Source organism: Oncorhynchus gorbuscha, linkage group LG22 (genome assembly GCF_021184085.1).
Source record: "Oncorhynchus gorbuscha isolate QuinsamMale2020 ecotype Even-year linkage group LG22, OgorEven_v1.0, whole genome shotgun sequence".
Taxonomy (NCBI): Eukaryota; Metazoa; Chordata; class Actinopteri; order Salmoniformes; family Salmonidae; genus Oncorhynchus; species Oncorhynchus gorbuscha.
The window spans coordinates 45295098-45308568 of record NC_060194.1 but is presented as its reverse complement, the minus strand read 5'-3'; the positions used below and the strand labels follow the sequence as shown (position 1 = coordinate 45308568).

Genomic DNA, 13471 nt, shown 5'->3' with positions numbered 1-13471 from the left:
TATTTATTTCATGCCCTACCAACCCATACCGTTCCCTACCAACCCATACCGTTCCCTACCAACCCATACCGGCCCCTAACAACCCATACCTTCATACTGCATATTTATTTCATGCCCTACCAACCCATACCGTTCCCTACCAACCCATACCGTTCCCTACCAACCCATACCGTTCCCTACCAACCCATACCGGCCCCTAACAACACATACCGTTCCCTACCAAACCATATCTTCATACCGGCCCTTAACGACCCATACCGTTCCCTACCAACCCATACCGTTCCCTACCAACCCATACCGGCCCCTAACGACACATACCGTTCCCTACCAAAACATATCTTCATACCGGCCCTTAACGACACATACCGTTCCCTACCAACCCATACCGTTCCCTACCAACCCATACCGGCCCCTAACGACACATACCGGCCCCTAATGACACATACCGTTCCCTACCAAAGCATATCTTCATACCGGCCCTTAACGACCCATACCGTTCCCTACCAACCCATACCGTTCCCTACCAACCCATACCGGCCCCTAACGACACATACCGTTCCCTACCGGCCCCTAACGACACATACCGTTCCCTACCAACCCATACCTTCAAACCGGCCCTTAACGACACATACTGTTCCCTACCAACCCATACCGTTCCCTACCAACCCATACCGGCCCCTAACGACACATACAGTTCCCTACCAACCCATACCGGCCCCTACCAACCCATACCGGCCATCTAAACGACACATACCGTTCCCTACCAACCCATACCGGCCCCTAACGACACATACCATTCCCTACCGACCCATACTGGCCCCTAACGACACATACCATTCCCTACCAACCCATACCGTTCCCTACCAACCCATACCGGCCCCTAACGACACATACCGGCCCCTTACGACACATACCGTTCCCTACCAAAGCATATCTTCATACCGGCCCTTAACGACACATACCGTTCCCTACCTACCCATACCGTTCCCTACCAACCCATACCGTTCCCTACCGACCCATACCGGCCCCTAACGACACATACCGGCCCCTACCAACCCATACCGGCCCCTGCCAGCCCATACCGACCCCTAACGACACATACTGTTCCCTACCAACCCATACCGGCCCCTGCCAGCCCATACCGACCCATACTAGCCCTTACCCGCTACCAACCTATACCTTCAGGCATGACTTGTGATATTGATTTGTCAGTTGTGAATAATATATTGCTAAACAGTTTAAAGCTAAGGTAAGGCTAGACGAGACATTGTTTGATTGAAGCAAAAGGATCGTCAGAGAAGACTGAAGTGACCGAGAGATCTGAGCCTGTATTTAGTGTCGAGTACTAGTGCTGATCTAGGATCAGTTCCCCATTCTTGTTGAAGATTGATTTTGAAAGGTTAAACTGATTCTAGATCAGCACTCCTCCTGTGAGACTGAATTACAGGCCCTGTGGTGACTCCATCTGAGTCTCTCAAACCCCAGCAGGTCAGAGAGGGACATTGCTGTACAATGTTTTTTTTTAAATTTATTACAGTAATTATGATTTTGAAGCATATTTTCTTCCTTGTCACAATAAAGCACCTTTTTAAGAAAATAAGAAGTCGTGGGTTTTTTTTGCACTTTTTTTTTCTCAATTGATTGATAAGCCCTTGGCAAGTTGAATCGGTTTTCACTAAATGACGGACGATTTAAGTATAAGTACAAAAGATTATCAACACCTGCTCTTTGCATGACAGACTATCCAGGTGAAAGCTATGACCCCTTATTGATGTCACTTGTTAAATCCACTTCAATCAGTGTATACCACAGGAGGTTGGTGGCACCTTAACTGGGGAGGACAAGCTCGTGGTAATGGCTGGAATGGTATCAAGTCCTTGAAAGACGAGGTTTCCATGTGTTTGATGCCATTCCATTCGCTTCGTTCCAGCCATAACTATGAGCCGTCCTCTCCTCAGCAGCCTCCGCTGGCGAAGATGAAGAGGAGGAGACGGGTGTAAAGAATGATTTTTAAGCCTTGAGATATGGGTTGTGTAGGCCTATTTGTGATTGGGCAAGACGAAATATTGAAGTGCCTTTTTGAACCGGGTGTGGTAGTAGGTGCCAGGCACACCAGTTTGTCAAGTACTGCAACGCTGCTGAGTTTCCTGTGTGTATCAAGAATGGTCCACCACCCAATGGACATCGAGCCACATTGACACAACTGGGAAGCATTGGAATCAACACGTGCCACCATCCCCGTGGAACGCTTTGGACACCTAAGAGTTCATGACCCGACTAATTGATGGGGAGGCAACTCAATATTAGGAAGAATCTTAAGGGCAGAGTGGGGAGTTGAGGAGCTACACGGGTTACACAGTGCCAGCTTGATGTGTGTTTTTGTCTACTAGAGTCAGTGGTACCCAACTCTACATTGTCTAATACTTACGTGACCCACGGAACACAGTAAGTAAGATAATATTTCATGAGTGTGGTCCTTCTGTAGCTCAGTTGGTAGAGCATGGCGCTTGTAACGCCAGGGTAGTAGGTTCGATCCCCGGGACCACCCATACGTAGAATGTATGCACACATGACTGTAAGTCGCTTTGGATAAAAGTGTCTGCTAAATGGCATATATTATTATTATATTTATTATGAGTGCATTTCCCACACTCAATGCTCATAATTAGTACAGATATTATTATTATATTTATTATGAGTGCATTTCCCCACACTCAATGCTCATAATTAGTACAGATATTATTATTATATTTATTATGAGTGCATTTCCCCACACTCAATGCTCATAATTAGTACAGATATTATTATTATATTTATTATGAGTGCATTTCCCCACTCAATGCTCATAATTAGTACAGATATTAATATTATATTTATTATGAGTGCATTTCCCCACACTCAATGCTCATAATTAGTACAGATATTATTATTATATTTATTATGAGTGCATTTCCCCACTCAATGCTCATAATTAGTACAGATATTATTATTATATTTATTATGAGTGCATTTCCCCACACTCAATGCTCATAATTAGTACAGATATTATTATTATATTTATTATGAGTGCATTTCCCCACACTCAATGCTCATAATTAGTACAGATATTATTATTATATTTATTATGAGTGCATTTCCCCACACTCAATGCTCATAATTAGTACAGATATTATTATTATATTTATTATGAGTGCATTTCCCCACACTCAATGCTCATAATTAGTACAGATATTATTATTATATTTATTATGAGTGCATTTCCCCACTCAATGCTCATAATTAGTACAGATATTATTATTATATTTATTATGAGTGCATTTCCCCACTCAATGCTCATAATTAGTACAGATATTATTATTATATTTATTATGAGTGCATTTCCCCACACTCAATGCTCATAATTAGTACATATATTATTATTATATTTATTATGAGTGCATTTCCCCACTCAATGCTCATAATTAGTACATATATTATTATTATATTTATTATGAGTGCATTTCCCCACTCGATGCTCATAATTAGTACATATATTTGGTAGTAACGGTTGAATACAAAGACATTTGATTAACTGTGAATTACTGACACCAACTGATAGCACAAACAATTCATTTGTTTTCTTAATTTATCAGAGATTGCATTTTCCCAGGACAAATTAAACATGTACATATTATACTTGGTTGACATCACATACAGCACATTCAGAAACTATTCAGACCTCTTGACCTTTTTCCACATTTTGTTAAGTTGCAGCCTTATTCTAAAAGGGATGCCATTTTTTTTGTTCTCATCAGTCTACGCACAATACCCCATAATGACAGCACAATACCCCATAATGACATCACAATACCCCATAATGACAGCACAATACCCCATAATGACAGCACAATACCCCATAATGACAGCACAATACCCCATAATGACATCACAATACCTCATAATGACACCACAATACCCCATAATGACAGCACAATACCCCATAATGACAGCACAATACCCCATATTGACAGCACAATACCCCATAATGGCAGCACAATACCCCATAATGACAGCAAAATACCCCATAATGACAGCACAATACCCCATAATGACAGCACAATACCCCATAATGACACCACAATACCCCATAATGACAGCACAATACCCCATAATGACAGCACAATACCCCATAATGACAGCACAATACCCCATAATGGCAGCACAATACCCCATAATGGCAGCACAATACCCCATAATGACATCACAATACCTCATAATGACACCAAAATACCCCATAATGACAGCACAATACCCCATATTGACAGCACAATACCCCATAATGACAGCACAATACCCCATAATGGCAGCACAATACCCCATAATGACAGCACAATACCCCATAATGACAGCACAATACCCCATAATGACAGCACAATACCCCATAATGACAGCACAATACCCCATAATGACAGCACAATACCCCATAATGACAAGGCAAAAACAGGTTATTAGATGTTTTTGCAAGATTATTACAAATAAAAAAACTGATCATGTTTACATACGTTTTCAGACCCTTGACTCAGTACTTTCGTGAAGTACCTTTGGCAGTGATTACAGCCTTGAGTCTTCTTGTGTAGGACGCTACAAGCTTGGCACAGATGTATTTGTGTAATTTCTCTTATTCTTCTCTGCAGATCCTCAAGCTCTGTCAGGTCTCTCCAGAGATGTTCGATCGGGTTTAAGTCCGGGCTCTGGCTGGGCCACTCAAGGACATTGAGACTTGTCCCGAAGCCACTCCTGCGTTGTCTTGGCTGTGTGCTTAGGGTCGTTGTCCTGTTGGAAGGTGAACCGTTGCCTCAGTCTAAAGGTCCTGATCGCTCTGGAGCAGGTTTTCATCAAGGATCCCTCTGTACTTTGCTCTGTTCATCTTTCCCTCGATCCTGACTAGTCTCCCAGTCCCTGCCGCTGAAAAACATCCCTACAGCATCATGCTGCCACCACCAGGCTTCACCGTAGGGATGGTGCCAGGTTTCCTCCAGACGTGACAAAGAGTTCAATCTTGGTTTCATCAGACCAGATAATATTGTTTCTCATGGTCTGAGAGTCTTTAGGTGCCTTTTGGCAAACTCCAAGTGGGCTGTCATGTGCTTTTTACTGAGGAGTGGCTTCCGTCTGGCCACTCTACCATAAAATCCTGATTGGTGTAGTGCTGCAGAGATAGTCTGGAAGGTTCTCCCATCTCCACAGAGGAACTCTGGAGCTCTGTCATGGTGACCATTGGGTTCTTGGTCACCTCCCTGACCAAGGCCCTTCTCCCCTATTGGTCAGTTTGGCCGGGGGGCCAGCTCCAGGAAGAGTCTTGGTGGTTTCAATCTTCTTCAATTTAAGAATTGGGCTCCCGAGTGGCGTGGCGGTCTAAGGCACTGCATCTAAGTGCAAGAGGCATCACTACAGTCCATGGTTTGAATCCAGGCTGTATCACATCCGGCTATGATTGGGAATCCCATAGGGCGGTGCACAATTGGCCCAGATTCGTCCGGGTTTGGCCAGGGTAGGCCGTCATTGTAAATATGGGGCGGCAGGTAGCCTAGTGGTTAGGGCCAGTAACCGAAAGGTTGCTAGATCAAATCTCTGAGCTGACAAGGTAAAAATCTGTCTTTCTTGGTTTTTGCTCTGACATGCACAGTCAACTCTGGGACCTTTTATATAGACAGGTCTGTGCCTTTTCAAATCATGTCCAATCAATTGAATTTACCACAGGTGGACTCCAATCAAGTTGTAGAAACATCTCAATGATGATCAATGGAAACAGGATGCACCTGAGCTCAATGTCGAGTCTCATAGCAAAGGGTCTGAATACTTGGGTAAATAAGGTATTTCTGTTTTTTTTTTTTTAATCAAATTAGCAAACATTTCTAAACCTGTTTTTACTTTGTCATTATGGGGTGTGTAGATTGATGAGGGAAAACATTTATTTCATTCATTTTAGAATAAGTCTGTAACGTAACAAAATGTGGCAAATGTCAAGGGGTCTGAATACTTTCCGAATGCTCTGTATACAACGTGGATATTGATTCATAACAATAAAAGCTGAAACATCTAAGTGCTTCTTTGTTAAAAAAAAATATATTGTCTGTTTGTTGGTTTCAAATACTGTTCATTCAAACGAATTATCTTAAAATTATCATTTGAATACCTTGATTTAAATAAACTCATTATACAACACAGAAAATAAATGGTGGACATAAAAAATTAAAAAATGCAACGATCCAAAATGAAAAGTGTTTTAACACTATAATAATACCGAGTATACAAAAACAACGGTTTGTATAATCCCTGTGATGTGATAGTTTGATAAACTTGTTCATTTGTCACAATTCCCCAAAATACTAGTACAAAAAACTCAAATGGAGTTCTACTGTTACAGATAATCTTCTTGCCTATTCGATAAGCTAATTATAATTATTTTACAAAAATCCAGAGGAGGATGTCGTCAGGGCCCAGACCGACCCCCTAGCCCCGCCTCCCTCGGGCCTAGTCCCAAACCAACCCCTAGCCCCACCTTCCTCGGGGCCCAATGCCAGACCAACCCCTAGCCCCGCCTTCCTCGGGCCCAATCCCAAACCAACCCCTAGCCCCGCCTCCCTAGGGCCCAATCCCAAACCAACCCCTAGCCCCTCTTCCCTAGGACACTTACACATATTCAATCATTTCATATCCACTCTAGTGCCCTAGGGTGTAGTGGTATAGGGCTGAAGGTCTGTTTGGACGATAGTCACAGTGGTGATTAAGGCACATTCGGACAGGGATTGTTTTAGGCATCCATGATCATGATGTGTACGAACAGTCCTGCTGAGGGAAGGGGGTCTCCTTCCTTGTTGAGTAGCGGCACGTGTCTGTATCCTAAACGGAGAGAAGGGTCTCAGTCAATGAACAGTCAGTGTGTATAAAGTACCAGTCAAAAGTTTGGACACCTACTCATTCAAGGGTTTTTCCTTTATGTTTTACTATTTTCTACATTGTAGAATAATAGTGAAGACGTCAAAACTATGAAATAACACATATGGAATCATGTAGTAACCAAAAAAGTGTTAAACAAATATTCATAGATTTTATATTTGAGATTATTCAAAGTATCCACCCTTTGCCTTGATGACAGATTTGCACACTCTTGGCATTCTCTTAACCAGCTTCATGAGATAGTCACCTGGAATGCATTTCAATGAACAGTTGTGCGTTGTTAAAAGTTAATTTGTGAAATTTCTTTCCTTCTTAATGTAATGCGTTTGAGCCAATCAGTTGTGTTGTGACAAGGAAGAGGTGGTATACAGAAGATAGCCCTATTTGGTAAAAGAGCAAGTCCATATTATGGCAAGAACAGCTTAAATAAGCAAAGAGAAATTACAGTCCATCATTAGTTTAAGACATGAAGGTCAGTTAAACCAGAACATTTCAAGAACTTTGAAAGTTTCTTCAAGTGCAGTCGCAAAAACCATCAAGCGCTATGATGAAACTGGCTCTCATGAGGACCGCCACAGGAAAGGAAGACCCAGAGTTACCTCTGTTGCAGAGGATAAGTTTATTAGAGTTAACTGCACTTCAGGTTGCAGCCAAAATAAATGCTTCACAGAGTTCAAGTAACAGACATATCTCAACATCAACTGTTCAGAGGAGACTGTGTGAATCAGGTCTTCATGGTCAAATTGCTGCAAAGAAACCACTACTAAAGGACACCAATAAGAAGAAGAGACTTGCTTGGACATTACACTGGTGGAAATCTGTCCTTTTGTCTGATGAGTCCAAATTTTAGATTTTTGGTCCCAACCGCCATGTCTTTGTTTGACGCAGAGTAGGTGAACAGATGATCTTTGCACGTGTAGATCCCACCGTGAAGCATGGAGGAGGAGGTGTGATGGTGTGGGGGAACTTTGCTGGTGACACTGTCTGTGATTTATTTAGAATTCAAGGCACACTTAACCAGCATGGCTACCACAGCATTCTGCAGCGATACGCCAACCCATCTGGTTTGCACTTAGTGGGACTATCATTTGTTTTTCAACAGGAAAATGACCCAAAACACACCTCCAGGCTGTGTAAGGGCTATTTGACCAAGAGAAGAGTGATGGAATGCTGCATTTTTGATTTAACCTTTATTCAATTAGGCAAGTCAGTTAAGAACACATTTATATTTACAATGACGGCCTACACCGGCCAAACCCTAACCCGGACAATGCTGGGCCAATTGTGCGCCGCCTGCTTCAGTTGACCGGCCTCCACAATCACCCAACCTAAACCCAATTAAGATGGTTTGGGATGAGTTGGACCGCAGAATGAAGGAAAAGCAGCCAACAAGTGCTCAGCATATGTGGGAACTCCTTCAAGACTGTTGGAAAAGCATTCCTCATGAAGCTGGTTGAGATAATTCCAAGAGTGTGCTTGAAATGGGTGGCTGCTTTGAATAATATATTTTGATTTGTTTAACACTTTTTGGGTTACTACATGATTCCATATGTGTTATTTCATAGTTGTGATGTATTCACTATTATTGTACAATGTAGAAAATGGTGTGTCTAAGCTTTTGACTGGTACTGTAGTTAAAGTGTAAAACAAAGCTTTACAGTCTTGTCATTATGGCAGAGACTCTGGTCTCTGTGTCAGAGAGGAGACAATACTTCCCTATCATCTAGTCACACTGACAGGAAAAGCATAGTATGGTCTTTCAGTGTTAGTAGATTAAGAATTGTTTCTATCAAAATAAAGAACCAATGGTTGAGTTTGGACTTTGGAACTTTGGAACGATGACTCTTGCCAGTGTATTAAAACACTGAAGGTACTGTAAGGATCTATTACCAACTCACCCATCTCATCTGGCAAAGGGTATAGCTACTAACTACCCTGTAAACATGTGAATGGCAGGGTATGACTACTAACCTACCCATCTGTAAACTGGTGAATGGTATGACTACTAACCTACCCATCTGTAAACATGTGAATGGCAGGGTATGACTACTAACCTACCCATCTGTAAACATGTGAATGGCAGGGTATGACTACTAACCTACCCATCTGTAAACTGGTGAATGGTATGACTACTAACCTACCCATCTGTAAACATGTGAATGGCAGGGTATGACTACTAACCTACCCATCTGTAAACATGTGAATGGCAGGGTATGACTACTAACCTACCCATCTGTAAACTGGTGAATGGTATGACTACTAACCTACCCATCTGTAAACTGGTGAATGGTATGACTACTAACTTACCCATCTGTAAACTGGTGAATGGTATGACTACTAACGTACCCATCTGTAAACTGGTGAATGGTACAGTGAACTGTCCGACGAAGTCATTATCAGTAACAGAGTCGTGGTCCTCGACCACAAAGCGGACCAGGGCCAGCTCCGGCACGTACACATCAAACTTAAAGTTCTCATTCCACATCGGGTTGAAACCTGAGCAGAAAAATAAGAAAGCACCCCGTTACACATTGGTAGAAACATCTGCTAGTTAAATGAGCATTGTTGAATTCAGGTCAGAACAGTGTCACTTGCTAAGCACTTTGGGTGTGTGAATTCTCATACCATTGTTCCCGATGTACGGCGTCTCTTTATCTGCGGTGTCAGCAGGCACCCCGTGTATCTCCACTTTGACCAGCGCGTCCACAATGGATGTCTTTTTCTGGTTCACTTTTGGAAGCTGCTGGGCTGAGATGATCTGGGAATGACAAAGAGGAAAACGGCTACATGGTCAGCGTTTTTGTCATCATCAATGTGGAAACGTGGTCATAAGAGAGTGAACGTTGATAACACACAAGCTGCTGTATATATCACAAAAAAATACAATTTTATTCGTCACATTGCTTGGTAAAACAACGTGTAGACTAACAGTGAAAAGCTGACGTATGGGTCCTTCCCAGCAATACAGAGAGGAAGAAAATAGAGAAATAATAGAAAGGTAAAACATGTAATAATAGAAACACAACGACAAACAACAATTTGGCTAAATGTACGGTGTACCAGTACTGAGTCGATGTGCAGGGGTACGAGGTCAATCATTTGGCTAAATGGACGGTGTACCAGTACTGAGTCGATGTGCAGGGGTACGAGGTCAATCATTTGGCTAAATGCACGGTGTACCAGTACTGAGTCGATGTGCAGGGGTACGAGGTCAATCATTTGGCTAAATGCACGGTGTACCAGTACTGAGTCGATGTGCAGGGGTACGAGGTCAATAATTTGGCTAAATGCACGGTGTACCAGTACTGAGTCGATGTGCAGGGGTACGAGGTCAATCATTTGGCTAAATGCACGGTGTACCAGTACTGAGTCGATGTGCAGGGGTACGAGGTCAATAATTTGGCTAAATGCACGGTGTACCAGTACTGAGTCGATGTGCAGGGGTACGAGGTCAATCATTTGGCTAAATGCACGGTGTACCAGTACTGAGTCGATGTGCAGGGGTACGAGGTCAATCATTTGGCTAAATGCACGGTGTACCAGTACTGAGTCGATGTGCAGGGGTACGAGGTCAATCATTTGGCTAAATGCACGATGTACCAGTACTGAGTCGATGTGCAGGGGTACGAGGTCAATCATTTGGCTAAATGCATGGTGTACCAGTACTGAGTCGATGTGCAGGGGTACGAGGTCAATCATTTGGCTAAATGCACGGTGTACCAGTACTGAGTCGATGTGCAGGGGTACGAGGTCAATCATTTGGCTAAATGCACGGTGTACCAGTACTGAGTCGATGTGAAGGGGTACGAGGTCAATCATTTGGCTAAATGCACGGTGTACCAGTACTGAGTCGATGTGCAGGGGTACGAGGTCAATCATTTGGCTAAATGCACGGTGTACCAGTACTGAGTCGATGTGCAGGGGTACGAGGTCAATCATTTGGCTAAATGCACGGTGTACCAGTACTGAGTCGATGTGCAGGGGTACGAGGTCAATCATTTGGCTAAATGCACGGTGTACCAGTACTGAGTCGATGTGCAGGGGTACGAGGTCAATCATTTGGCTAAATGCACGGTGTACCAGTACTGAGTCGATGTGCAGGGGTACGAGGTCAATCATTTGGCTAAATGCACGATGTACCAGTACTGAGTCGATGTGCAGGGGTACGAGGTCAATCATTTGGCTAAATGCATGGTGTACCAGTACTGAGTCGATGTGCAGGGGTACGAGGTCAATCATTTGGCTAAATGCACGGTGTACCAGTACTGAGTCGATGTGCAGGGGTACGAGGTCAATCATTTGGCTAAATGCACGGTGTACCAGTACTGAGTCGATGTGAAGGGGTACGAGGTCAATCATTTGGCTAAATGCACGGTGTACCAGTACTGAGTCGATGTGCAGGGGTACGAGGTCAATCATTTGGCTAAATGCACGGTGTACCAGTACTGAGTCGATGTGCAGGGGTACGAGGTCAATCATTTGGCTAAATGCACGGTGTACCAGTACTGAGTCGATGTGCAGGGGTACGAGGTCAATCATTTGGCTAAATGCACGGTGTACCAGTACTGAGTCGATGTGCAGGGGTACGAGGTCAATCATTTGGCTAAATGCACGGTGTACCAGTACTGAGTCGATGTGCAGGGGTACGAGGTCAATCATTTGGCTAAATGCACGGTGTACCAGTACTGAGTCGATGTGCAGGGGTACGAGGTCAATCATTTGGCTAAATGTACGGTGTACCAGTACTGAGTCGATGTGCAGTGGTACGAGGTCAATCATTTGGCTAAATGTACGGTGTACCAGTACTGAGTCGATGTGCAGGGGTACGAGGTCAATAATTTGGCTAAATGTACGGTGTACCAGTACTGAGTCGATGTGCAGGGGTACGAGGTCAATAATTTGGCTAAATGTACGGTGTACCAGTACTGAGTCGATGTGCAGGGGTACGAGGTCAATGGGATATGTACCAACAAGCCAGAGAATGAGTCTGACCAATAATTTGGCTAAATGTACGGTGTACCAGTACTGAGTCGATGTGCAGGGGTACGAGGTCAATGAGATATGTACCAACAAGCCAGAGAATGAGTCTGACCAATAATTTGGCTAAATGCACGGTGTACCAGTACTGAGTCGATGTGCAGGGGTACGAGGTCAATAATTTGGCTAAATGTACGGTGTACCAGTACTGAGTCGATGTGCAGGGGTACGAGGTCAATGAGATATGTACCAACAAACCAGAGAATGAGTCTGACCAATAATTTGGCTAAATGCACGGTGTACCAGTACTGAGTCAATGTGCAGGGGTACGAGGTCATTGAGATATGTACATATAACCAACAAGCCAGAGAATGAGTCTGACCATGAGGTGGAGCGTCTTGTGCTGCAGCCACGGTCCCGCGGTCAGAGTGATGGGGTCAAACTCTGACCCCAGGTCCCTCATGTAGGCCGGCTTTAGGACGTATCCCGTCTTCCCGTTGGTCAGGAACCGACCCTGGTTCACATCCATGTCATTACAGGAGGTCTGGAAGTTCAGGGACACTGACAGGAGGAGAGGAGATTAAGTAACAGTTGTGGGGAGAATCCTTACCCTTCTAGAATGCTCACTCTCAATGGATGGTGCAAGCATGATTTCCTCACACCAGTCCTTTAAAATCCATGAGGGGGAGTGTACATTTAAAAATCAATCATTTGACAGATGATGTTATCCAGAGTGCTTTGCTCAAGGGCACATTGACACATTTTTCACGGAGTCGGCCCAAAGCTCTTGTCTTGACGCTAGCCCCCACTTACAACATTACAACCACGTCGTAAATATCACAGAGACTCCTCTCTCCGTGACCATGCGGTATAGAGAGAGAAAGTTTCACAGGAAGACAAAGGGAGCCAGCTGCGACCCGGTCCATTCTGTTTCATGTTTGTGACCTCATGAAAGACAATACAGCCACATTACCCTGACTCTGTTTATACAGGTCCCTCAGTTATGAGGCTTTCATCTTATTCTTGTTTAAAATGAATGAGTAAAGATGAAACTATTTGCGAAATGATGTAATGTGATGTTAACTTTTTGTTGTTGTTGATTAACCTGCCCAGGAACTGTGGTTGAAAACCATCACTTTTACTGAAGCGTTGATTAATGTGCACTGTCCCTGTAAAAATAAAAAATAAACTCAACTCAAAATGAGAAAATCATCTTCCCTGTAAAGTTTAACTAAGTCAGTAGCCACGCCCAGGTGAATAGGCATTGGTTGGAACCACCCCCTTTTCTACATTTCTATAAGTGCCCCCGTGACCCAATTCACATTGGACTAAGCAAGCCCCAGGGCGAGCTGTGGATATCCACTCTACATAACGAAAAGTCACTCAAGTTCCGAATAAATCCACACGTTTAAAAGGGCTAATTCTAATGTCAACCATACAGGCCAGGAAACGTGGGCGCTTGCTCTACACGTGAAATGGTATGAATTCTGAACTATTGATCACTGAAGAAGAAGTGAGTCCTAGAGGACAGCATAACAGACTGCTGCTGGAAAGG

The 13471-nt window shown here is 43.6% G+C and overlaps 2 protein-coding genes across 2 annotated transcripts in view; one reads left to right on the top strand and one right to left on the bottom strand.

Moving 5' to 3' along the window:
* Positions 1-1603, top strand: part of LOC124009782 (adhesive plaque matrix protein-like) — a 2189-nt gene extending 586 nt beyond the window's left edge. Inside the window, exons 1-2 of the mRNA XM_046321940.1 lie at positions 1-13; positions 135-1603. The exon at positions 1-13 is cut by the window's left edge and continues 586 nt beyond it. Of these exons, the coding sequence (XP_046177896.1) occupies positions 1-13; positions 135-1032 (911 nt within the window). The 3' untranslated portion in view covers positions 1033-1603. The remainder of the gene's footprint in view (positions 14-134) is intronic.
* Positions 1604-6308: 4705 nt separating this feature from the next.
* plcd1b (phospholipase C, delta 1b) overlaps positions 6309-13471 on the bottom strand; it is a 50481-nt gene continuing 43318 nt past the window's right edge. The window contains exons 13-16 of the mRNA XM_046322180.1: positions 12299-12477; positions 9565-9697; positions 9286-9435; positions 6309-6882 (exon numbers count right to left, since the gene is read on the bottom strand). Of these exons, the coding sequence (XP_046178136.1) occupies positions 6794-6882; positions 9286-9435; positions 9565-9697; positions 12299-12477 (551 nt within the window). The 3' untranslated portion in view covers positions 6309-6793. The remainder of the gene's footprint in view (positions 6883-9285; positions 9436-9564; positions 9698-12298; positions 12478-13471) is intronic.